Here is a 25,988-nt window from a genome sequence, read left to right on the forward strand (position 1 = left end):
ACCTGGCCCCCGAGCCTGGATAATGTTACTGGATCTGGGGGTGGGGGGGGGGGGGGGGGGCGGTAACTGTGGTGCACTGGTGAGGGAGAGGGGAGGTGGGGGTTAGCTGTGCAATGGTGGGATGTGGGGTGGGGGGGGGGGGGTGAACTGCAATGGTGGGATGTGGGGTGGGGGGTGGTGAACTGTGCAAAGGTGGGGTGGGAGGGTGCACTGCAGTGGTGGGGTGGGGTGGGGGGGGTGAACTGTGCAATGGTGGGGTGGGGGGGGGTGAACTGTGCAATGGTGGGGTGGGGGGGGGTGAACTGTGCAATAGTGGGGTGGGGGGGGTGAACTGTGCAATGGTGGGGTGGGGGGGGTGAACTGTGCAATGGTGGGGTGGGGGGGGTTGAACTGTGCAATGGTGGGGTGGTGAACTGTGCAATGGTGGGGTGGGGGTGAACTGTGCAATGGTGGGGTAGGGGGTGAACTGTGCAATGGTGGGGTGGGGGGGTTGAACTGTGCAATGGTGGGGTGGGGGGGGTGAACTGTGCAATGGTGGGGTGGGGGGGGTGAACTGTGCAATGGTGGGGTGGGGGGGGGTGAACTGTGCAATGGTGGGGTGGGGGGGTGCACTGCAATGGTGGGGTGAGGGGGGTTGAACTGTGCAATGGTGGGGTGGGGGGGGGTTGAACTGTGCAATGGTGGGGTGGGGGGGGGGGGCGCGGGTCAACCATGGTGAAAGTGCTAAAAGCTTCATTGCCAAATGGCCCTGAGGTTGGACATGGAGGAGGTGAAGAATCGTCTTCTCTCTACAATCCTAGGAACATATGGAGAAAATGGGGTGACACTTTTGCACTGATCTTATGTCGTTCTCGGCCCTTGGGGATTGCCCTACAGTCACTAGTTTTGATTTTTCTAAGCACAAATACTGCTGTTACACAGCAGCTGGTACTAGGGTAGCGACATTCTTTAGGTTACAGATTCCTTGTATGCAGAAAGGTGCATCGGAGAGTCTACATCCCCTTGTGCGTTTGATGTTTCAATATTTGGTTCTGAATACAGTTTTACAGGATGGCTGGGATAGAAAGCTACTGTGCCTGTCCTTGAATTCCCGGCTGATCAGCATTCTTGCTGCTGCCCTCCGCTGTCCTACAATTTCAAGGGTGTTTTCGTGGCTTTTGCAGCATGGAGCACTTGGAAATTGCAAGCTGATATGGAAAGTGGTAGTCAGTAATGGCAGCCTGTACTTGAATTTAAAATGTTTGTGGTTTAGTTCGACCCACGATAGAATTCACTTCACTACCCCATGGTGTTCTAGCCGTGTCTCTGCGGGTCATGGTTACAGACATGGGAAGCTGCTTACGTTTAGATGTTTTCCTCAGCTTGTATTTACGAATATATAGAGCTTTCAAAGCCCGTTCTCCTCAACTTTTTTAAATTGCAAAGGGAGAGAAATTACCTCCTTGTGCAAACATTCAGTGACTGCCCTGAAAATGTATTTTCTCTTTAATTTGAGTGCTCTTTCAACAAAATGGTACTTGAGTGTTTGAAATGGTTTGGGAATGGATAGTCCATAGCACATTGTGGGTAACTAAATCGGTTTGGACCCGTGAGACAAGTCGAATGCTGAATTACAACCTTTTACCACTAGTTGGAGCTGCACAGTGAACGGGTGTCCGTGATCCCCAGGAGAGCCATCTTGAATGGGTTACCTTTCCCTGATTTAAATGGCTGTTGCACCTTTCAGCAGCTCTATCTTTCTCCCCCTTCTTCCTTCCCCACCCACAGACATCTCTCAATATTGGGACCAATGCTTCCTCCTTCCCCTTTTCACTTTGTGCTCAGTTTGCTGTGTTGAGTGTGCAGCGTTGCTTTATTAGATTCTCAAAACATTGAGTAACGCATCATTTTTTTTTTCTGAATGAGGCTGTGACTGGGTCTCTCCTTCGCCCCACCCCAGCCCAGCTGTGGCTCAGTAGGTAGCATTCTCTTGCCACTGAGTCAGAAGGTTGTGGGTTCAAGTCCCACTCCAGACGCTTGAGCACAAATATCCAGGCTGACACTCCAGTGCAGTACTGGGGGAACGCTGCACTGTTGGAGGGGCAGTACTGTGAGGGAGTGGTGCACTGTCAAATGAGAAGTTAAACCAAGGCCCCGCCTGCTCTCTCGGGAGGATGTAATAGATCCCATGGCACTATTCACAAGAGCAGGTGAGTTATCCCCAGTGTCTTGGGGCCAATATTTATCCCTCAATCAGCGTCCCTGAAAGAGATTTTCTGGTAATTATCACATTGCTGTTTGTGGGAGTTTGCTGTGTGCAAATTTGCTGCCGTGTTTCCTACATTACAGCAGTGACTACGCTTTAAAAGCAATTCATTGGCTGTAAAGTGCTTTGGAATATCCTGCAGCCGTGAAAGGGGCTATAGAAATGCAAGGTCTTTCCTTCAATGTTGGGCACGCGCTGTGTAGCAATCCTATTCTAACACGGCCTGCTGTAGGTCCCGTGTGCTGCCTTAGTCCCAATATCTTTCACAATCCATAAAGCTCTGGGGTATAGTCCCTCCTCTTTAAGGGGCACCGATAGGTCCACGTTCTGTTGTGGGGCAGGCGGAGGGTGGGGAGAGGAGAGGCAGAGCTTCATCTCCGTGAAATAAATGGCTTTGTAGTGGTCGGCATTCTGATTTTTAAAAGTTTACTCTTGTGATGTGGGCATCACTGGCAAGGCCGGCATTTACTGCCCATCTCGAGTTGCCCCGAGAAGGTGGTGGTGGACCACCATCTTGAAGCAGCTTGCTGGGCTACTTCAGTTACCACGTTGGTGTGGGACTGGATTCATACATAGGCCAGACTGGGTAAGGGCAGCAGATTTCCTTCCCTCCAGGGCATTAGTAAACCAGATGTGTTTTTACGACAGTCTGACGGCTTCATGGTCCCAGTTTTTTTTTGTCAAACTGCTGTGGTGACATTTGGAGTTCACTTGCCTCTAGATTATTAGTCGAGTAACATAACTGCGACATACTCCGATGAGGGAAAATAGTGTGGAAGGAGTATTTCCCAGCAATTTCTGTTGCCAATCTCTCCTGAAGGTGCTGACTCCTGTGTGGGCCGTGAGTCCATGGGTGTGGCTGTCTTCTGCTTCATCATCCAAGTGTCCATTCCTCATCTGTGTGGCTAGACGAGTGTCCACAGGTGGTCTGATCATTGTGTTGCAAGTCATTCTGATCCTGATCAGGAGGTTTGTCGGGAGCAGAAACTGGACATGTTCTTTTACACTTCCTAGCCCCTGCCCCCCGCAGCGCTCTGGTGGTAATGGAGCCAGTTGTGGTGATCCAATCTGAGACCTCCCAGTTATGAGGAAAGATTGGATAGGCTGGGGTTGTTTTCTTTGGAACAGAGGAGATTGAGGGGAGATTTTATTGAGGTGTATAAAATTATGAGGAGTCTAGAGAGGGTGGACAGGAAGAACCTATTTCCTTAGCAGACGGGTCAACAACCTGGGGCCAGAGATTTAAAGTAATCGGTAGGAGGTTTAGAGGGAACATTTTTTCACCCAGAGGGTGGTGTGGTTCTGAAACTCACTGCCTGAAAGGGTGGTAGAGGCAGAAACTCTCACCACATTTAAAAAGTACTTGGATATGCACTTGATTTGCTATAACCTACAGGGCTTCAGACCTAGATCTGGAAAGTGGGATTAGGCTGGTTAGCTCTTTGTCAGCTGGCATGGACACGATGGGCTGAATGGCCTCCTTCCGTGCTGAAAATTTCCATGATTCCTGGTTTACACGACTCCAACAAACTCGCTGAGGCATCTGGGAGAGCTGTGTCGAGGCATTGTATAAAAATGAAGTGTAACCCTCCAGAAAACAGCTGTTGCCTTTTAAGCAGCATAACATCGCAATTGAATTTTGAAGGAATGACAAAGAATGTTTTGATTCTGGAGGTTTGTGGTTGGACAGATAATTTTCTTCATTTTGTTTTTTTAAGGACTCCCAAATGGTGCCGCTGACTGTGGGATTCTTGCTCCTGTATTGTAGTCTTATGCGGAACAAAGTAATGAAGTGCATCTTATTTTACTGGACACTGTTTTAAGTAATTTGTAGCGTATTCTCTAATTCTTGCAATTTCATAATCTCTGGATGGCAATCTTGGAAAATGTAGCTGTGTAAGTCCACACTTAACTGAGTTTGAAGGCTGTGGTATTAACCTCTAGTCCATGACCTGAGCATATAAGAATATAAGAATTAGGAGCAGGAGTAGGCCATACGGCCCCTCGAGCCTGCTCTGCCATTCAATAAGATCACGGCTGATCATCGACCTCAACTCCACTTTCCCACCCGATCCCCATATCCCTTGATTTCCCCAGAGTCCAAAAATCTATCGATCTCAGCCTTGAATATACTCAACGACTGAGCCTCTACAGCCCTCTGGGGCAGAGAATGCCAAAGATTCTCCACCCTCTGAGTGAAGCAATTCCTCCTCATCTCAGTCCTAAATGGCTGACCCCTTATCCTGAGACTGTCTCCTAGTTCTAGACTCTCCAGCCCGGGGGAAATATCTTCTCAGCATCAAATACAATTCAAAGCTACAAATCCTCAGCAGATCAGGCAGCATCTGTGGAGAGAGGAAGGGAGATTAGCGGTTCAGATTGATGACCTTTCCTCAGAGCTGCAGAGGATCGGTGACCTGAAACTTTAAACAATAGCACCCGGGAATCAGCTGTATGCACGCACAGCTACACAATAGTCAGCCAGAGCCCTCCCATGAAAATAAATCCCGTCACATCAGAAGATTACCAGCTATTGTCAACCAGGAGACATTAAATAAAACAAAAGCAATACTATTATATTTTTCTTTTCCACCCCTGGGCAGGTCTGGTCAGGTATTATATACAAATCATTCCAATAGTCTAAAGGCAATGCAATTTCCTTTCCTGAAACCACACGTGCTGGGGTACGGTACTAAAAGAACCAGACACACTCCATGCACGTCAGGATTAGATCAGGAGGGGGCCCCTGGCAAATTTCAACCCCCACCCCCCCTGTTTGGGGGCGGGGCGGGGTGCAGCAAGGCTCAACAGGAGCCTCCAAGTGCTCCCCACGCTGATACCAGCGAACTCAGCACGCACTAGTGACAGGAACTGGGACTTCCTGCCCTCTTCCACATTGACATCGTTACAGGACATCTCCTGTATCCAGTAAGCAGAACCACCCCTAAAATAAAACTTAGAGCCGTCTCTAAATGAGCTCTGTAGGATTGCTGTGTTTGCAGGGTGAATACCGGCTATTGTTTGTGTCAGCAAAGCACAATTCAATCCACCAGAAACAGTAAGCGGGCAATCATGCAGTAACAGCGCAGGCATCATATCCAACTGCATCACATGCCAAGGTGCAACACGTGATATTTGGAAATAAAAACAGGAAAACTGCAAATGCTGGTACTAAAAGTAAGCAGAAAATGGTGGAAATACAGTCGGCCCGTCATGCAGCATGCAAGGCAGGACGTGACCGTATCTGTTCGTGTGCTACACTAAGTCAGTCATCTGATTAATGTCACGGCCACACTTGGTTGTTCTATGAAGCCCCCTGGGCTCCCCTCTCCATCCCCGGGCCGGTGCTGTTGGTTTTCACTAGCCATAATTCAGGACTTTGGGCACTTCGCATACTGTAGTGCCTCATTTTTGTCCTTGATAGAGAAATAAACTGCCCGGGCACAAATTTAAGGCAAGTGCCCCTTTTAGCTTTGCTTAAATGATCTGTTGCAAGCAGTTTTATAAACCCAATTTCCACCGAGTTATTGGTGAAAAGTTACACAGCTGTTGTTAGCTTTTGTGAAGCAGTCACAGTTTATCAATCGAAGCCAAATGACCGGATGTTAAAATTGTTCCTTCTTTGTCATCATCCAACGTCTTTAAAAAGAAATCCAAATGGAAAGGCTCCCTCTTAAAAGTTTCCATGGATTGTTTTTCTGAAATGAGATGAATTGTCAACTAGACGCTTCCTGAATCTGCAACGGATGTTTGTGACGGAGCTATTCAAATATAGAAACGTATTGGGCTGGTCTTGCCTCAGATTTACTTTCCTTCCCTCCGTTCACACTTCAAGCCCACAGGTTTCATTTTTGATGCGATTAAAAATTAACTGGGGAGAGAAGGATGCAGACAGAATTCCATCGTACTTGAACATGATTTGTCCCCTCTGCAAATCACCCTTTTGGGTATTGAATCATGAGTACATATTTCAAACGTTTTCTTCTGACCATCATTATTATAGGCAGTCCCTCGAAATCGAGGAAGATTTGCTTCCACTGTGAGTTCTCAGGTGATTGAACAGTCCAATACAGAAATTACAGTCCCTGTCACAATTGGAACAGACAGTGGTTGAAGGAAAGGGAGGGTGGGACTGGTTTGCCGCACGCTCCTTCCGCTGCCTGTGCTTGTTTTCTGCATGCTCTCGGCGACGAGACTCGAGGTGCTCAGCGCTCTCCCGGATGTTCTTCCTCCACTTAGGGTGGTCTTTGGCCAGGGATTCCCAGGTGTCGGTGGGGATGTTGCATTTTATCAGGGAGGCTTTGAGAGTGTCCTTGAAACGTTTCCTCTGCCCACCTGGGTGTAGTGGCAACTTTAAAAATAGAATTCAGGCCAATTTTTTCTCTGGTTCCCTCCAGTACTATGAACTATTCTTCTGGGAGGAGGTGTGTATGGGGTGGATTGGGGGTGGGGTGGGGGGGCGGGGGAGAGGAGAGGAGAGGAGAGGAGAGGAGACTATTTGAACAAAAGCAAAATACTGCAGATGCTGAAAATCTGAAATTTAAACAAAATGCTATAAATACACAACAGGTCGGGCAGCATATGTGGAGAGAGAAACAGAGTTAACATTTCAGCTCGATGACCCTTCATCAGGATCTATTTCAAACAAAATTGTTGCAAGATGCCATCTGGCGATGGGAGACTGGAACCAGAGATTCCGCAGCAGACTGCCTGCACTCGGCAGGTCTGCCGGAATCCGGGCACTGCTGTTCACCCCATAGCCTGGCTCACTGAAGGGACTTGGAGGGGCAGCCAAGTCTGGTTCAACCCACGAGTGGTCGGAAGCAGGGGATAAAATCGGTGGCAAGGGGAGAAAAAAAGCTTCACTCCAAAAATGTTCAGTTATTTTAAATGATGATCGCTGATAACGACAGCTGTTCTCAGGCTTCAGTCAAGATTTCTGCTGGAATTCCAATCTGCAGTTTGTTCCATGTCTCGATTCACACAGTTAAGAGTTTTTGAGAGAGGTCCTGTAAACATGCAAAGTCCCCATGGACGCCACAGCGTCATTCTAGGCATGGTGTTGGAAGATGACACTGCGCAGCTCTCGATCTGAAGTTTGAAACTTGTTTGTATTTTATTTGTAATCTGTTTTTTGCTTTTGATTAAACATTTCAAATATTAAAAAAAACTCTGCATTTGCTGGAAATCTGAAACCAGAGCAGATGGCTGGAGTTACCCCAGGTTTGTCTGCATCTATAGAGTTATTGTTTGAGGTGTTAACCTCTTTTTGTCAACTGAAAACAGATAAAGGATTACACCTAAAACATTAATGTATCTTTTGTTTGATGGACCTGTCCATGAGTTTCATTGTTCTAAGGTTTGTGTAACTTTGTGCACGTGTGTTACTGTGTGCGTGATCTGTAGGTTTGAGGTGGAGCTGTTCAGAGTAATTTAGTAAAGTGACTAAATTACTCTGTGTTTAATAAATCCAATTTATGAATTATTTTTGCCCGCTGTACTCGAAGCAGCAGCTGTGATGGAGTTGTTGAGTAGTTTCAGTCTTTGTACCAGTTGCACCCACAGTTCAGCCCCCACCCACTTCAGTCACACTCCTGGAACGAACAAAGTGAGAACATTGAGTATAGCCCAGGAACTGCGCCTGTTCACCAGTGCATTGAGGATAGTCCTTCTGGAAATGCACTCATTGGGGGGTTTAAAGGATGAACGGTAAATGGCCGAATCTCTCTGACAGCAGCGATCCTGACCGTTTTCTTTCAGATGCCAGTGGGGCAAATTGAAACTAGTGAGAGGTCATTTTCAGGCTTGGTCAGTGATGTGTGGAGCAATCTTGAGGGTAGGGCCATGGATGCAAAATCCCTGGAATCATGGCCTGCTGTAACAGGAGATACAAGGGTCTTTGTGAATGGATGAGCTCTGAGAGACCAGTTTGCTCACCGGTATCTCTCTTGTGAGGTTGATAACTGAAGAATCTGAATTGCAGATGTTTGAAGCCATTTCTTTTACACCTACTGGGGGGGATTTCAATCTGACGTTTAGGTTATTTGAAGGGAGCTGTACCAATTGCATGGTCAGAAAACTGTACGCTCATTCTTTATTAAGGCTTTCATCTCTACTGCAAGACTGTTGGATGGTTATTCTTGTCATAATCTCTCTTTTTAAAAAAAAAGTCAGCAATTCAGTTTTTAACATGTAGTAAAATTCTTAATGCCCGATTTTATACCTTGCAGTGTGATTCTTGAATAGCTCCCGGCTTGTTCTAACACTGGTACAGTTGAGTTTAGTGACTGTCCTGTATTTCTCAATGTGTTGAAACTAGCTGATTGATGTAAGGATTCTTATGTTGTGTCTCTCTGACCTGAACAGCATTATTGTCGATCTTTCATTTTTGTCCTTTTCTCCTCCCCTGCTCATGTTACCCGTTTGTCGCATTCATGTTGCATTGATTCACGATTGAACATGTATTATCTAATTTCCGATCTCAAAAATATATTTTTCTCCTCCTTGTATCTTTGTTCTCCGTACCACGCATGTTCCTTGGGTATAGACCACCTACTCCAGGAATCTTTATATGATGTATTTTGGGCAGAGCCGTGATACAGGGGCGGCCCACGGTGATTATCTGTTTGCCACCTCCCTTATCTTCCATATTCAAACTGAATAGGATGTATTTTAAATTGCTGCTGAATATTTTGGATCACTCACTTTTGTGTCTCTCTCTACCCATTTTTTATGAATCTGTCTGCTCTCGTCCCTGTTCCTGAGGGAGTGTAGTTGCAGAGAACACTTACAACCGTCCTGTCTGAGTGCTGCAAAACTTTGAAAGGCTCTCCCTCCTCAAAGTAGGGTCCTTTAACGTATAGCTTCACTAGGATCTGATGAAGCTTCCTCTGTCTCTCTGAGCCGATGTAGTCGAAGATTAATTGTATTTTGTAGTGCTTTTTACAAGTAAGGTGCTTCCCAGTGAATTACATTTTTGAAATGCAGCGATTATTTGTGGGTAGTTGCAGCAGTAATTCTGTACCAGCGATATCCCACAGACCCTGGGAAGGGGTGAAACATGCTGGACAGTCAAAAGGCATTAGAGAGGAAAATGCTCCAAAATGGAGGTGAACAAAGTGAATTGTGAATGGGAGAAACTTGACAGGAAAGTGGGAAAGACAGCCAAGGTCTGGTGTTGCTGCAGGAAATGTTTAGACTGGGGGAGAGGGAATCCTGCAGGGAGGCCATGTGAAAGATAAGTTGCTGTGATTGTCTCCTGTCCTGTAGGAGCTGACTTGTGCCATACCATTATCGCAAGGCTGCTTTACTGATGCCAATCCACTGCAGGAGAGCCAATGTGTTTTGGTAGCCCTTAGCCAGTTTGACGGTCTGTGTACGTGGACCCTACAGGGCAACCGCTGTCCTGGGTAGTAGGGACTGTTCATCTTGAAGGTCCTTGTAGGTATCGCCACAGTTCAGTGATTCACATGTAGCGTAAGGAATGGAGGATGTGCGTTTTTGAAATGTTTGCAGTTTGTTGTACACTTGCTCAATTACTGTGGTGTTTGCAATATATGGGTCCATCCTCCTCTTGGGCACTTGGTAAGAAAGGTGTAAACTATCCTATTCACGCCAATTGATACTTAACTTGTTTGGTTTCAATTTCTTTTTTTTATGGATGCGTTTATTTGTATTGTAAAAATGGCCGCCCCTTGGAGGATAAGCCACACCCTGAAGTTTCTCTGGAATGTGTAACTGGAACCGCCCAGCCCAAGTTCTCTCTGACTTCACAAATTGCAACTCGATCCACTTTGACTTCCAGAAGCCAAAGAGGATATATCTCCCCAGAAGCCCCTTAACCCAGCACAAGTGCGTTCCTTCCTCAGCGAAAGTCCCTTACCCCCCAGCGCAAGTGCTGTCTCCCCCTCCCCCTGCCATAGATGGGGCATTGTGTTCGGATTGTTAACAGGTTTATTGGGTATGAAGTGAATAGTGACAGTGATGTGACTTCTGGACTGGAAGATCCTCTCTCACCTCCGATCTCCCACCCCATCACTCTCTTTCCTCCCTCCTTCACCCCATGTCTCTCTCTTCTCTCCCCTCCCCCCGCCCCCAACCCCAGGCTCTCTCTCCTCTCCCCCCCACCCCATCCCCATGTCTCTCTCTTCTCCCCCCAACCCCAAGCTCTCTCTACTCTCCCCCACCCACCACCTCCACCCCATCCCCATGTCTCTCCCTCTACTCCCCCCACAACCCCCCCTCCCCAAGGTTCTCGCTCCCCTCCGATCTCCCACCCCATCACTCTCTTTCCTCCCCCCTCCACCCCATGTCTCTCTCTTCTCCCCCTCCCCCCCCCACCCCATCCCCATGTCTCTCACTCTACCCCCCCCCCCCCAACCAAGGCTCTCTCTCCCCTCCAGACTCTCTCTCTCTCTCTCTCCCCGCCCCCTCAGTCGCTTGGAGGTTTGCAGAACATGGTCGGACTGATTGCAGGGTCCCACTTCCGGTTTGGGCAGGAGGCATCGGGGGCGGGGACTTGACAGAAAAAATAAAGTACAAATAGTCCCTTTTTTTAATTCATTCTGGGGATATGGGTGCCGCTGGAAAAGCCAGCATTTACTGCGCATCCCTAGTTGTCCTTGAACAGTTTACACTGTTCTGTTTTTTTTTCATTCAGTATATTTCCCATCATCTGACCTCCAATGATTGGATAGTTCTCTGAGCTGTGTTTGCTGTAGGTTCTCCATTCAGTTTTAGCCCTGCGACTATCGGATTGCAGCTATTCTCATCAAGCTGGAAGGTCATCAGGGACTGTCCATTGAAGAAAGACCTGCCATTTGTCCTCTTCCCTTCCCCTGGCATCCACACGGGGTTTTACCTTCACCTTACCTGGAAACCTGTTCCACCTTCTGACATAAGTCTGAAATTTGTCTCTAACTAGTTGAACATCTGCCCTCTTGCTGTACTGTCATGTTTTGAACCTGTGTCTGGATCTTTTATCTCAGCTCTTTTGAGGTCACCAGTCAGCAATGTTCCCTCTAAGCTGCGCTGCCGCACAGCAATCTTCAAGGTCCCGCGCAGGTTGCTCACCGGCTTTTCTATTGTAAACACCGCACGTGGGCAGAAATTTAAATGTACCGTGCAGTAAAAGAACCCGGCCGCACAGAACACAGCGCAGCTTATAGGGCACATTGCCAATCAACCTCCCACTTTCGAAGAGGCAGAGCCCATGTTTCTCCAGTCTTACTAACTCAGTCCTGTGATGTTAGCGGCAAGTCTCCTGCCTCTTTACGTGGTCCCCAGGGCTTGCTAATTTTCTATTCCAGAGCTGCCTTGAGTGGAAAATTGACCACTGCTCCTGCCCCTGCAGCTGTTCAGAAAAGAAAATGGTCAGCTTTTGCTGCTGACAGTGCAGAAATAAAATCATTTATTCAGCTCACCCAGGAGACTGACCTCTGCCACTAGAAAAAACTAAACCACGTTCTTCTGCCTAGTTGTCTGTCATGAATGTGTTGTATGATCTGTAACCCTGTAAACTGGTGTATGCAAAAAAAAACTCTCCGCTCCTCACCATCTCCAGAGCAAATACTAAAAAAACACTTGAATTGTCCTTTTCCACCCCCATATCACCCCTCCACTGTCGAAACCCTCATCAATACCGTTGCCAGCTCCAGAAATTACTCCAACGCTCACCTTGTTTGTCTCCTAAATTCCGCCCTTCACAAATGACATCTTTTCCAAAACTCTGCCTCCCATGTTCTATACCAAACTAAGTCCCATTCTCCTATCACCCATGTCATTGGAAACCTTTTATTTGCTCCCTGTCTTGTTGGTTTAAAAATTCTTGTCCTCGTCTACAATTTCCTCCAAGACTTTGTTCTCCCTCACCCCTCTGACCTGCTCCAGTCCTGTGTCCCGGCATACTCTCCTGACTCTGGCTCCTTTTGCGTAGCTAACTGACCCCCTGTGCTCCATCTCTGGGAGCAGAGCCATCAGCTTTCTCTGCCCCCTGCTCTGGATTGGGCCCCTGACATCCCTCTGCCTTGCTATCCCTCTCCTGCCCCCACAAACTTCCCTAAAACCTTCCTCCTTGATCATGTGTTTGGCCACTGTTCCTAACCCTTCACCGCTCAATGTCTGATTATATTGTTTGCCTCTGATGTTTTATTATGTTCAAGGGACTATGAAAGTGAAAGTTGTTGTACTTACCACAAAACTGGTTGCAGGATGCCTTGGTCGTTTAGTTGATGTTTGACCTCTGATGAAAAATTCATGACTGATGTAGTTGCTGAAAGCTTTCTAACAGCAGGAAAGTGGGTTACTGGGGAAAATATATGAGCACAAGCAGCTGTTACAAATGTGTTAACGTGCTGTGATTTGAAGAAGAGAATTACCCAAGCCTTGTTCTCTCTGAATGCAGAGATAAAAGATTCTCTTCTATTTTTAAAGGGGCCCAGGTGCAGGTAGGAAAAGCTTCGAGATAAATCCGATTCTGGGTTTGATCGAAAGAAAGAAGAACTTGCATTTCTCCAGTTCATTTCACAACCTGGGCCTGACACAGCCTCGGAATGTCCCAAAGCACTTTACATCCAATGAAATAGTTTTGAAGTGCCAGGAAGTGTGTGTTTAGGCTACTGTTGCACGGGTGCACAGAGTCCCAGGCAGCTCATTATAAGAATATTCGAGCCAAGGAAAGGGTAGTGCAAAGGTCCAATGGCATTATACCAGGAATGAGACGTTATAGCTGCAAAGGAAGGCTTGAAAGTATTGGGGCTTTTTTCACTGGAATAGCAGAGGATAAGAGTGAATCGAATAGCGGTTTTGATCATTTCTGGAGGGTTTTGAGAGAGAACCGTGAAAGAATATCACTGGCTGGCGATAGGCTAACACAGGGACGTGCACTCAGCATTATTAGTGAAGGAGAACATTGGAAGAGATGTTTGCCTACTCTGGTTTATCACAACGTGGCATGCTTCACTGGCTATTGAGACAGATTATAACATAATTTAAAAGGCAATTGGACAAGTATTTGAAAGGACAGGATATGTGAAACGAGCAGGGCAATTGGATCTGAATAAGTAGCTATTGCTGGCGCGATCACCAGCACAGGCACGGGGTGGACCAATCTTAGCATTCTGCCTTGTCCTTAAAGGGGAAAGAACATTTTGGGAGTGTACTTTCCTTCTCTGAGTGTTAACCTGTTGGCATGTGCTTTTCAGGGAAAAATACAGTGCTGTGCCAAAATGGGTAGCTTGTTTTACCAGGGTTGGGCGGGTGTGGAGCAGTTCCTGAGGAAGATGGATTGTTGTGCTCCCTCTGCCTGAATGGAACCACTCCAGGATGCAGGAGGTGTCTCCTGATCTACTGGAGAGGACAAATGGGGAATTGAATGTTACTGAAGAAATGACTGTGCGAGTCACAAGGCTGTCATTGAATTTTGGTGTTAGGATGACACTCTCTTCGCCTTGACTTATGACCTTGCAGATTGCTTGCAGGTGCCCATTCTGTTTCTGAAACTTGTAACTCTCCCTCTGCGCCCCCTCCCCACCCCTGGGATTTGGTATTGTACGTAATCTGAATTTCTGGAGCCGGGCGCTATAATAACTACATATGGTTTGTGACCACTGAATTCATGGAATGTTGATTGTATAATGGACTCAAATATCTGCAGACTCAGCACAGTGGCTAACCAGGGTGGGACCTTTTAAATACCTTTGTGTGGAGTTAATTGATGACTCTGGCTTTCATGTACAGAATTATTTTTAAAATCCAGTCAATGGAAAACGAAATCCATGAATCTTTGGCTATTGAGCCAGCTGGTTTGGAGTATGGCACAGGATTGTAAATGCACATTCCATCCACTTAGCTCAGTTGAATCCAGTTTACACTGGACTGCAGGACAAACCCAGAAAGACCCTTTCATGTCTTTATTTTATTAACTCGGTAATTGATAAAACCTGTGTGTATTGACTGAGAGAAGGAAAGAAAAATGTGAGCTGGGTTTCATTTAGTGTATTGTTGCGCCTTGCTGTTCATACAAGATGAGAACACCTCTAAAAGGTGATCTCAAGCTCCTTTCATAGCATGTTTGCTGCTGATAGTAAGTCGGCATTGCGTGAATATTGTGTCCAGAGGCAATGCACTCAGAGGGTCGGCTTCAACGGAGGTCTGGAGGCAGAGCAGCTCCGGAAAGCAGCTGGAGTTGGGAGCTTTCTAGCCACTAGGATGCTCAGCTGCTCCATCCAGTCACACAGCCCAGTGAAATAGTTTTGCATTTGTTGGCCTGTACAATTTTAGAAATGCACCAGTCCTTTGGACAACATACATCTACAGGATGCACCACATCAACTCGCCAAGTTCGACAGCACCTCCCAAGCTCATGGTCTCCTCCACCTAAAAAGCCAGGGGCAGCAGGTGCATGGGAACAGCATCACCTCAAAGTCCCTCTCCCCAAACCCTGAGCCACATGCCAACCTGTTATTGGCTGTTCCTTCATTGTCGCTGGGTTAAAATGCTGGCACTCCCTCCCAGTGGTCTGGAGGTCCTGCACCTGCCGCTCTCCGGCTTGTCAATGGAAATAACCACACATGCATGAAAAATTGAATGGGCCGCACAGCCAGCTAAAAGGGCCCATGTGCAAAAATAATTATAGGGAACATTGCTCCCTACTTAACAACATTGTAGGAGCTCTTTCACTGCAGGGACTGCAGCGGTTCAAGAAGGCCAGCTCACCTTCTCAAGGGGCAGTTATGGTTGCTAATGATGCCTGTGTCCCCAGAATGAATATTAAAACAATTACATACTTGCAAGTTACAATATAAACTGAGTGAATGCAAGCTTAAGCATGTGCAGTGTTTATGTACCGGCTATTGTACCAACAAATACTAATGGTATGGTTTCTGATCACCCAGGACCTGAGCTGACACTGCAGAATCACTTGTTAAAGCGGATTTGCGATAGATTCAGCTTTTTAAACTGCACTGCAGTCAGCGTGATGCTTCTGCCAGATTGCATTATCAGGTTACACAATTTCTACAATGAGACCTATCAGCCCAAGATGAACCCGTAACTGTTGTTGAGAAGTCCCTTCACAGTGACTCAGAGTATATTTAGTCCAATCTGGGACAGATGGGACAACAGACGGTGAAAAGACGCATCACTTCAGCCCATCTGTGGGTCACAATTACATTTCACAGTCACAAGAATTAAACTTGCTTTAAGCAAGAACATCTCCTATGGGGCTCCCCCTTGTCACACCTGTATCCAATTTAAATCTTAGTGATTTCATTGTGGATAAATCATAGAATCTTACAGCACAGAAGGGGGCCATTCAGCCCATCATACCTGTGCTGAGCTCTGCAATTAGTCCCACTCCATCACTATTTCCCCAGAGCCCTGCAAATGATTAGTTTTCCAGCATATCTCCAATTCCCCATTGAAAGTTACTACTGAATCTGTTTCCGCTGCCCTTTCAGGCAGCACTTTCCAAATCACAACTCGCTGCGTAAAATAAATTCTCCTCTAACTAGATGTCAATTGTCACTTAATCTCGGGAGGTAAGTACTGGTGCTGAGGTTGGGGGATGCTTTTGAGGTCAGGACTAAGCACGTTGATGTGGCAGACAGATTATTTCTGTGTGTAACCTGCACTATTTAGCCTGGAAGGACTCGTGTTGATACTGGTTGTGGCGGTGGGGTAATTGGTGTTATTTTGGGTCTGTGATGTAGCTGACCTGTTGCTAGCACTGTCGATGAGCACAGAAATGGGATACCAGCCTCTCCTCTCCAGGATCTGGGTTTCAATGCAGCCCAGATTGGTGGCTGCTGAGGTCCGGCATGATATTAATTTGGGGACTGACCACCACTGATTTCTAGTGACTATAAGCCCATGGCCCAAAACGGTCCCTAATTCGCACACAGTCCCACTGAGACTATAGGACATTGAAAGGTCCTGGTGCAGGACAAGTGACCACCTCACAATTCAAAACCACCACAATGTGAAATGTGGCCATTGTTTGCGTGTAGACAGGCTGCATTTCAGAGTAATTCACTGTCCGTGAAGTAGTTTGGAGACGTGGTTAGATGCTGAATAAATGCAAGTCTTTCTTTGCTTTTCATTGTTCTCTGGGTTAGCACACTGGACCTCAAGTGTGTGGTGCCATTTGCACGTAGTTGTGCATCTGTCGGGAGGGGAGGGGAGGGGGAGACACAATGTTGCACCCAAAGATGTAATGGATGTTCAATGGGGTGTGGTATGTGGAGGGATGCAGGTGGTTCCATCTGTGCAGCTTAACCCTTTGATAGGAAGCCAGTGGGTCAGAGACTGCACCAGTTTAAAAAAAATAATTTCTGCACAATTCAATGTTATTTTTCGCTACTGATTGAGTTTGTTCCCCCCCCTCCCCCATTTTTAATTGTTGCCCATCCAACCCCTTGGTTTTAATCCCCTTCCAGGTGGCTCGTCATTATAGCCCCAACTAATGATACTATTGCTCCTGCCCTTGGGGAATGTGGGGGTGAGGTGACGGGGCTCGATTCACGGGCAGTTCTGTAGCCCTCTCTCTGGGCAACCCCATGATGGCGTGCCGCGAATTGGGAATCCACCTAGCAGGGGGTCCCCATGGATATGTGTCTTGGCTGCATTTACTGATTGCTAGTTGTGTTGCATTCCAATTGGTATTTGGCCTGTGAATAGTTCACTGTCACCTTGAGCATTGCTTTTAAACCCAAGTGCTAAAACTCGGTACAAACTAACGTCTGGGGTGCGGCTTGTTCAATACCACATGCTGAGGTGTGAGCAGCTGTTCACCGTTGGCCAGCAGTGGGATCTGGTGTGCAGCTGCTTTCCGCAGATTGCCAGCGCAGCCCCGAACATAAACCCCTTTGGGAGATTGTGAACTCGGTCCAGTGAATCATCTGTGTTCAGTAACTCAACTTCGGGCCGTCAATGGCAGCGAATCTGTTCTCTGACTGCAGGCCAGCGTTTAAAGCTGTCTGTGTTGCACTTCAATCTTGCAGCTGTCCTTTCATTGGGGTGGGTGGGGGGTGGTTGCTCGGTCTATATTCCCTGGTTTACACTTGGAATGTGGCAGTAAGCTGATAATTTGTACATATGAAAATCCTTAGCTTGCGGCAGCCCTTCAATATTAATTCCACGTTTTTAATCTGCAGACACTGTTTGATCTCTTAAACCTATCAATAATGCTTTGTTTATAGTTGTGTGATTATACGAGGCTTTGAGTCTCTTCAGGCACAGTTAATGCACCTGGTTAAGTGTTGACAGATCTCTATCACAGCATTGCTATTGCAGAAATGCCTGACCGTTGTGGCCCGAGCTGGCGTTGGTTGGATTCTGCAACACGGAGTAGTAGGCTTGTGCATGTCCACACGTTTTGAAAGTTGTAGTTTGCAACTTTTTGTGGTTCCCAGAAAGGCTGGGGAAGGTTCGTGCCCTTTCTGTTCTGGGGATGCTGCAGCTTCTGTGACTGAACCGGAGGGAGAGTGGAGGGTAACGCCTGGCCAACATTCCTCCCTCAACTGATACCACCGAAAGCAGATTAACCGCTCAGTCATTTCTTCGCCTTTGCTTGTTGTAATATAAATGCAAGTCTGCCAGTGGGTTGGAAATTGCAGCACTGGCCTGCAGCGTTCCCTCTAAGCTGCTCGGTGCATGGGACCGGCTTTTTAAATGTGAAATTTCTTGCATGCGCGAAACTTTGAATGAGCCGCACAGCCAGAAAAGAAATTGGGGGAACATTGCTAACCTGTCCGGACAGGCTGAGTCTTCTGGTCGTCTGAACAGGTGACTGCTCGCACTGGGCTGTGGGGGGCCTGTGGAGGTACCCCACTTATCACACAGCACAGCGGTGGTGTCCGGGCTGTCTTGTAAAGTACATACAGTAGGAAGGAGCTGCTGTCCTCCACTCAATTCACTGATTGTAATTGAAGGATGGGAAAGTGACCAGCGTATTTAACATTGGCCACTGATCAGTGATATAATGATCCGGGTTTGTGATTAATGTTGGTTCAAGGGCTGGAGATTGAGTGCGGCTGATTTGGACCAACTGCCTCATTCTGTCTTCCAGAATCCGTTTTAGCAGTTTTTCAGCAGCATTGTCTGTACTCGCGAGCTTGGTGATTTTCAGAATTCTGTTTTAATGGTTTTGATTTCCCAGGAAGTTCGGAATAGCTTAGTACACTTATAAAATTCTTGTGTGAATTGTAAGTGTAAGAATATGTGCAAAAATTGCACGATTGAAGTGAGTTGCGAGTAGTGTAGTTTTTTCTACTCCAAGCACACTGCCCAGTCCCTGCGACCAAACCAGGAAACGGGCCAGTGCCCTCGCCAATACTCAGTGTTCCACTGGGTAGTAATCGGATCCATCGTTGAAAACTCCGTGTGTGGGTGTTGAGTGTGAGTGTACTTTAACATTATGTTGTGGGGCAGTAACTTTACACAGCTGCTGTGCAGATCTTGAGTCAGTATAACAGTTTGCTCAATCACTGTACATAAAATTAAGACGTTGACCCTGTCAGCAATTGTTCTGAGTTACTGATATGTAACAGGCTACCGATCCTTATTTCAAAACATTGCTGAAAGCCCGAAGAGCATTTTTGATTGTTTTCCTGTGAGTTTTCTGGATTGCTGGTTTAGTATTTTTCCTCCCATGTTCTGATGCTTTGCTTCCTTTTTTGGTGTTTTCCCTGTTCTTAACTTTGCATGCGTTAAATCATGGTTTAAAAATACAATAGTCTCTCGAGCAGTTTCATCTTCCCAGAAGTTGCACTGCTGCTGTTTCAGCACTAAGGATAGACTGGAGCTTTTGACCCCTTGTTCTTTAGGGATATCTCAAATGTAAAGTATCCTGCCTGTGGAATTCTCTCTGTCGGTGTTAACGTCTCAATGCACGGAATGAACAAAGCTATTTGGCCTGTCAAACCGGGGGTTTCTGCCCCAGGTCACGTGTAATGGACTGGCTCCCATTTAGTCTCCTGTGGAAAGATTCTGCAAACTCTCTCCCTGCACACACAATCGAACCAAACTCCAGCCTGCCAATCTAATCTTACATCCTGCATTACACGTCCTTGACCAGCTGTCTTCCTGGTCAACATTCCCCTGGTCCCAGCAGCTCAGGAAGTATCTAGTTTCATACAACATTTGATCATATCTATCTGTACTTGTCCTATAACCTGCAGTCTTGTTGCTAACCAGACCTTTATTCAGCTGTGTTTCTTTCCCCAGAAAGGTGTTAATTGGCATCATTAATTGGCATGCTAACATTGAAACTGTTTTAAAATGATGAAAGGATGGGTAAAATGATGAAAGGACAGGGTAAATAGAAACAGTCTGTTTGGAGCAGTAAAGGCATCCAACGATGCACCATCGATACACAATGTTCTGCAAGTGATTTAGAACAGAGCAGGAGGAACTTCTTCACCCACAGAGAGTTAGTTGTGAGGCTGTGGAATTCACTGCCAGCTTTGGTGGTTGAGGCAGAGACTGAGTCAACATTTCCAGATTAGATTGGAGAAGGGGATGAAGGGATATGGGAACAGGGTGGGTAAATGTGATTCTAACTGCTCGTGTGGAGGGTAAACACCGGCATGGACTGGTTGGGCCGCGTGGCCTGTCTCGTGTTATTGCTGTGTATGCTTTAACTTGAACATATCCATTAGAAACCGCAATGTTGCCTCTTGCAGTTCAGATGCAGAGCGAGCTATCAGCTGTCAACCAGGGCTGTTGGTATGTGCGGCTGTGGGTGAGCACACATGCACACGTTCTCCATGTTCTCCATTGCCATTCAGGTAAAATTTGTCAGATGTTGCCAAGTGAGGGTTGAAAAAAAATTTGTTCTTGGGATGTGGATGATGCTGCCAAAGGCTGCATTCATGAGCCATCCCTAGTTGCCCTGAAGTTCAGTCACGGGTGCACAGCAAGATCCCACAAACGGCTAATGAGATGAACGGCCTGTTTCTGATGGTGTTGGCTGCAGGAGCAATGTTGACCAGGACAGCAGGAGAGCACCCCGCTATTCTTCAAATAGTGCCATGTTTATTAGTGTTGTATTCCCCATGTGGTCATGTAGTTAATACACGTCGAGCTCTGTCGGTTTATGCACCTGAACCGTTGTCTGCTCTGTGCCACATCATCTAGTATTCCATCCTTTACCAAGTAGACAAGTAAAGGTGCTGTTCACCTCATCATTCTCGTGTTGATCTCCATCACTTCATCCTTCCTCTTCCTAGGGCTGGGTTACTTGCCTATTCTGCCTTTGTTTAAATCCTCCTCCACTTACCCTTGCTGCAAGGATCCTCATTGTGTACTGTAAAAGGACCTGGATTTCTGGACCACCTTTTCCCTTTTCTCCTCCATTCTTGGGTATGTCTTTCAGGTGAGATATTACACCAGGCCCCTTCTTCATGCTTGGATAAATGTAAGAGATCCCGTAGCATTTTTGAAGAGGAGCAAGGTATTCTGTGTTTGCTGTCTCCCTCTCCCTCAAATCTGTCATCATCACCCCTCTCAAAAAACCAATCCTCCGTCCTTGCAATCTACCGCCCCATCTCCAACCACCCTTTCCTCTCAAGTCCTTGAATGTGTTGTCGTCTCCCAAATCAGTGCCCACCTTTCCGACAATTCCATGTTTGAATCCCTCCAATCCAGTTTCCGCCCTTGCCACAGTACCGAAACGGCTTTCATCAAAGTCACAAATGACATCCTTTGTGACTGTGACAAAGGTAAACGATCCCTCCTCACCCTGCTTGACTTGTCTGCAACCTTTGACACGGTTGATCACTCCTTCCTCCTCCAATGCCTCTCCACCATCGTCCAGCTGGGTGGTTCCATTCTTATCTATCTAATCGTAGCCACAGAATCTCCTGCAATGGCTTCTCTTCCCGCCCCCTCATCGTTACCTCTGGTGTCCCCCAAGGATCTATCCTTGGCCCCCTCGTATTTCTCATCTACATGTTGCCCCTTGGCGACATCATCCGAAAACACAGCGTCAGTTTCCATATGTACGCTGACAACACCCAGCTCTACCTCACGACACCTTCCCTCAACCTCTCCACGGTCTCTAAATTGTTAGACTGCTTGTCCGACATCCAGTTTGGATAAGCAGAAATGTTCTCCAATTGAATATTGGGAAGACCGAAGCCATGGTGTTTGGTCCCCGTCACAAATTCCGTTCCCTAGACACTGATTCCATTCCTCTCCCCAACTCCTGTCTGAGGCTGAACCAAACTGTTCGCAACCTTGATGTCATATTTGACCCTGAAATTAGCTTTTGACCGCATACCCGCAGCATAACTAAGGCCGCCTATTTCCACTTCCGTAACATCGCCCATCTCCCCCCTCGCCTCAGCCCATTTGCTGCTGAAGCCCTCGTCCATGCCTTTGTTATCTCTACACTCGACTATTCCAACGCACTCCTGGGTGGCCCCCTGCATTCTGCTCTACGTAAACTAGAGGTGATCCAAAACTCGGCTGCCCATGTCCTAACTCACACCAAGTCCTGCTCATCCATTACTCCTGTGCTCGCTGACCTACGTTGGCTCCTGGTTAAGCAATGCCTCAATTTCAAAATTCTCATCCTTGTTTACAAATCCATCCATGGCCTTGCCTCTCCCTATCTCTGTAATCTCCTCCAGCCCCACAACCCCCCCCCCCCCCCCCACGAGATGTCTGCGCTCCTCTAATTCTGCCCTCATGAGCATCCCTGATTATAATCGCTCAATCATTGGTGCCCGTGCCTTCTGTTGCCTAGGCCCCAAGCTCTGGAACTCCCTCCCTAAACCTCACTACCTCTCTACCTCTTTTTCCTCCTTCAAGAAGCTCCTTAAAACCTACCTCTTTGACTAAGCTATTGGTCACCTATCCTAATTTCTCCTTATGCAACTCGGTGTCAAATGTTTTGTCTCATAATACTCCTGTGAGGCTACGTTAAAGGCGCTATATAAATCCAAGTTGTTGTTGCTGAGGCCAACATGCGCCCTTCCCATCATCAAAACAGATGAACTGGTCATTGCGTTTTGTGGGGCCTTGCTGCGCTCACATGGCCTATAAAACCGCGACCACACTTCCAAAGTAATTCATTGGCTGTAAATACTTGGGATGCCCCATATAATGTGCAAGGCGCTATATAAATGCAATTGAAGTTGGATACCGAGGCGTAAACTTGTATTTTAAAATTTTTCTTTTAGAATGTTGTATCCAAGAATGCGTTCCAGTATCGTGGCAACTCGCAGCACGATGCCCAGGAGTTTCTGCTCTGGCTTCTCGACAGGGTCCACGAAGACCTCAACAATATTGTTTTAACAAACGGGAGGCCTACTGCCAAGGTATGATTGCTTTTAGTTCGTAGAAAAATGCAACAAATGACGCATTTGATATTTAGGCCATTTGTTATTCATAGAATCTTACAGCACAAAAGGAGGCCATTCGGCCCATCGTGTCCCTGCCGGCTCTTTGATAGAGCTATCCAATTAGTCTCACTTCCCTGCCCTCTCCCTGTAGCCCTGCAATTTTTTCTTCAAGTATTTCTCAAATTTCCCTTTTGAAAGTTACAATTGAATCTGCTTCCACCACCCTTTCAGGCAGCGTGTTCCCGATCCAAGCAACTCGTAAACCAGATTGTAAAAAAAATGTTTACTCATGTCGCCTCTGGTTCTTTTGCCAACTCCCTGGAATCTGTGTCCACTGGTTACTGACCATCCTGCCATTGGGAACAGTTTCAGTTTAAAAAAAAATGCTGTTGGTTTCATTTTGTTTGAGTGGGGTTGCGATTAAGCTACCCGCCAAACGCTCCCCATCTCCTGTCTGTCACCGTGCACAGTCTTTGCCAAGTGGACAGGTAACCTGCCTCTGGTCCTTTGGTGCTAACATTCCCAGGTTGAGCAGAGGGGATAAACAAGAGCCCTGGGCCAATTCTAATTCTGTGGAGAACTGATCAGTGCTGTCCCATAATGCTGACCTGAGGAGGGTAATGCACCGGGTTTACAATCACTGCTAACCCCGCTCGTTGGGGAACATGCACATTAACCTGTGACCTCAAGCATTCAGTGCCACCATGTGTTGGCATTCCTAGCCCTGCACTATCACACTGCCTTGGTGATTCCATTTCGAAATCGACACTGCACAGTTATGTGGTTTTGAGCACTACATAAAATCAAGGGAGACATTTCCTGATTAGACTGACTTTGTGTGTGGTCTTTATGATTTAAAAAAAAACCCACAGAAAATACCAGTTTAAAAGTCTTTGTGGATGTGCAGTAAACTGAAACTCTACCAGTTTTGGGGCTGAAAGCCCATGGCTCTTCGGATGTTCTCCTGCTGCAAGTCTGATGAAGGGCCGTGAGTTAAGCTGGTTCGCAGCAGTTTCATGGGGGGCATGACCAGGGGAGGGGACTCTCGGGCCGGGAGTTTTCTCATCTCTGGCCTGGTGGAAGACTGGCACGCCAAGTGAGAGCAGGTGTACAATCTCCCATCGCCTCAGGCAGGTGCCTGCGAGGTGCCCTGAGTGGCATGGGTATATGGCAGTGGTATTTGAATCTGATCTCTCCCTGACCCTGGATACTTGGGATCAGCGCCAGGAATCACAGGAGGGCCGATCCGGTATTTGCTGCCCTTGGAATTTTCGGGTTCTCTTGTCCCATACAACTCGCTGAGGATCTTTAGTGACACAAACACAGGAACCCTGAAAATGCTTTGACGTAATATTTCCTCCAAGTAATGTGTATCTTTCTTACGGCTAAAGGGATCAAGGGGTATGGAGAGAAAGCAGGAATGGGGTACTGAAGTTGCATGATCAGCCATGATCATATTGAATGGTGGTGCAGGCTCGAATGGCCTCCTCCTGCACCTATTTTCTATGTTTCTATCTATGTTTCTATCTCTCATCTTGTATGCAAGAAATGCGTGGGCCTAATATTGTACAATGTTTCCTCTAATTTCTCGACTCTCCCAGCCTGATTGGGTGTCCACGTGTCTTATTTTAGGCCAGTATTTCAATTTAGCGGCTAGAAACTGGGAAAAGTGTTTGTGTAATGCATTATCCAGCTCCTTCCCGACCCACATCTGCAACAAATTACAAGAGGACATTAATAAACTTCAGAATGGGCAAGTAATTGGCAAATGAAATTGAACACAGATAAATGTGAGGTAGGATGAATAGAGCGGTCACTTATTACTTGGAGGGTGTGAGCCTGGGTGGGGTAGAGGAACAGTGGGATCTCGGAGTACAAATACACACATCACTAAAAGTTGTGCCACAGGTTAGTAAGGTCATAAAAAAGCAAACCAAGCAACTAAGGTTTATTTCTACACAGACATAATTGAAAAGTAGGGAAGTTACGTTAAACCTGTATTGAACCTTGGTTAGATCACACTTGGAGTACTGCGTACAGTTCTGGTCGCCATTTAATAAAAGGATATCGAGGCACTGGAGAGGGTGCAGAGAAGATTTACAAGGATGATACCAGAAATGCGAGGGTGTACATATCAGGAAAGGATGAACAGGCTAGGTCTCTTTTTTTCTCTTTTTAAAAAAAAAGACGACTCTGAAGGGTGACTTAACAGAGGTCTTTAAAATTCTGAAGGGTTTTGATAGAGTGGATACAGAGAGAATGTTTCCACTTGTGGGGAAGAGCATAATTAGAGGCCATCAATATAAGATAGTCACCAAGAAATCCAATGGGGAATTCAGAAGAAACTTCTTTACCCAGAGAGTGGTGAGAATGTGGAACTCGCTGCCACAGGGAGGGGTTGAAGTGAATAGTATCGATGCATTTAACGGGAGGCTGGACAAGTATATGAGGGAGAAGGGAATAGAGGGTTATGCTGAAAGATTTAGATGAGGAAAGACGGGAGGAGGCTCGGATGGAGCATGGACTGGTTGGGCCGAATGGCCTGTTTCTGTGCCGTATATCCTATGTAATGCATTTTATTTGAGGTTAATGTCTCCCTCATCCATCTCTGGCAGCACAGTTGAGAAGAAGAATTCCTAGTTGGGAGCCGCCTTTGCTCACAGCCACAGCTGTTGCCATGTGTTGCATGTTCAGCCATGAACTCATTGAATGACGGTGCAGGCTCGAAGGGCCGAATGGCCTACTCCTGTCCCTATTTTCTATGTTTCTATGTGCAAGAACACCAAGTTATGAGGATACACAATGCTGTGACTTTATTGGCATTGATTTTTTATTGGATGTGAGAGGGGCAGAACCATTGCTGTTCGAGAGGAACTTGAAGAGTCTCTCTGATTTTGAAGATAATGTAATTGGATATTCCTAATTCTCCGAGCCAAAGACCATTACTGTAAGTCTCTCCCCGGGAGCAGGACTGACAGTATATACGCACAATAACTAGTAACGTCGCAGCCTAGGGTATAAACTACTGTCATTAGCTCATTGAATTGACACACGGACTCTCCCAGTCTTTGGCTAGCAGTCGGACAATCTCACTTTCAGACCGTATGACGTGGACTATCAACAAATCTTTAGTAATGTAGAGAGCTTTCTATCAGGGACCAGTGACTGATCCTCCTGCAATTCTGCTGTTTTTCAGAATCAATTGTTTTTCTACAATTCTCTGAAAATTGTATCATGTACTCCTTTAGTAAATCTACATTCTCATTTCCAGCATTTGTAAAAATATTGATCGAAATATATATTTATCCGTGCCACTATTATCCTTCACAACTAGACTCTCTCTTCATCCCAAAGTGGTTCTACCCTCTCTAGCCCTTTTACTTTTTATGTGCCTATAA

The 25,988-nt window shown here is 46.6% G+C and overlaps 1 protein-coding gene across 1 annotated transcript in view; it reads left to right on the forward strand.

The window, feature by feature from the left end:
- usp31 (ubiquitin specific peptidase 31) overlaps positions 1–25,988 on the forward strand; it is a 93,738-nt gene that overhangs the window by 19,741 nt on the left and 48,009 nt on the right. The window contains exon 2 of the mRNA XM_070901454.1: positions 22,429–22,566. Within this exon, the coding sequence (XP_070757555.1) occupies positions 22,429–22,566 (138 nt within the window). The remainder of the gene's footprint in view (positions 1–22,428; positions 22,567–25,988) is intronic.

This window comes from Pristiophorus japonicus, chromosome 15 (assembly GCF_044704955.1).
Source record: "Pristiophorus japonicus isolate sPriJap1 chromosome 15, sPriJap1.hap1, whole genome shotgun sequence".
Lineage (NCBI taxonomy): Eukaryota > Metazoa > Chordata > Chondrichthyes > Pristiophoridae > Pristiophorus > Pristiophorus japonicus.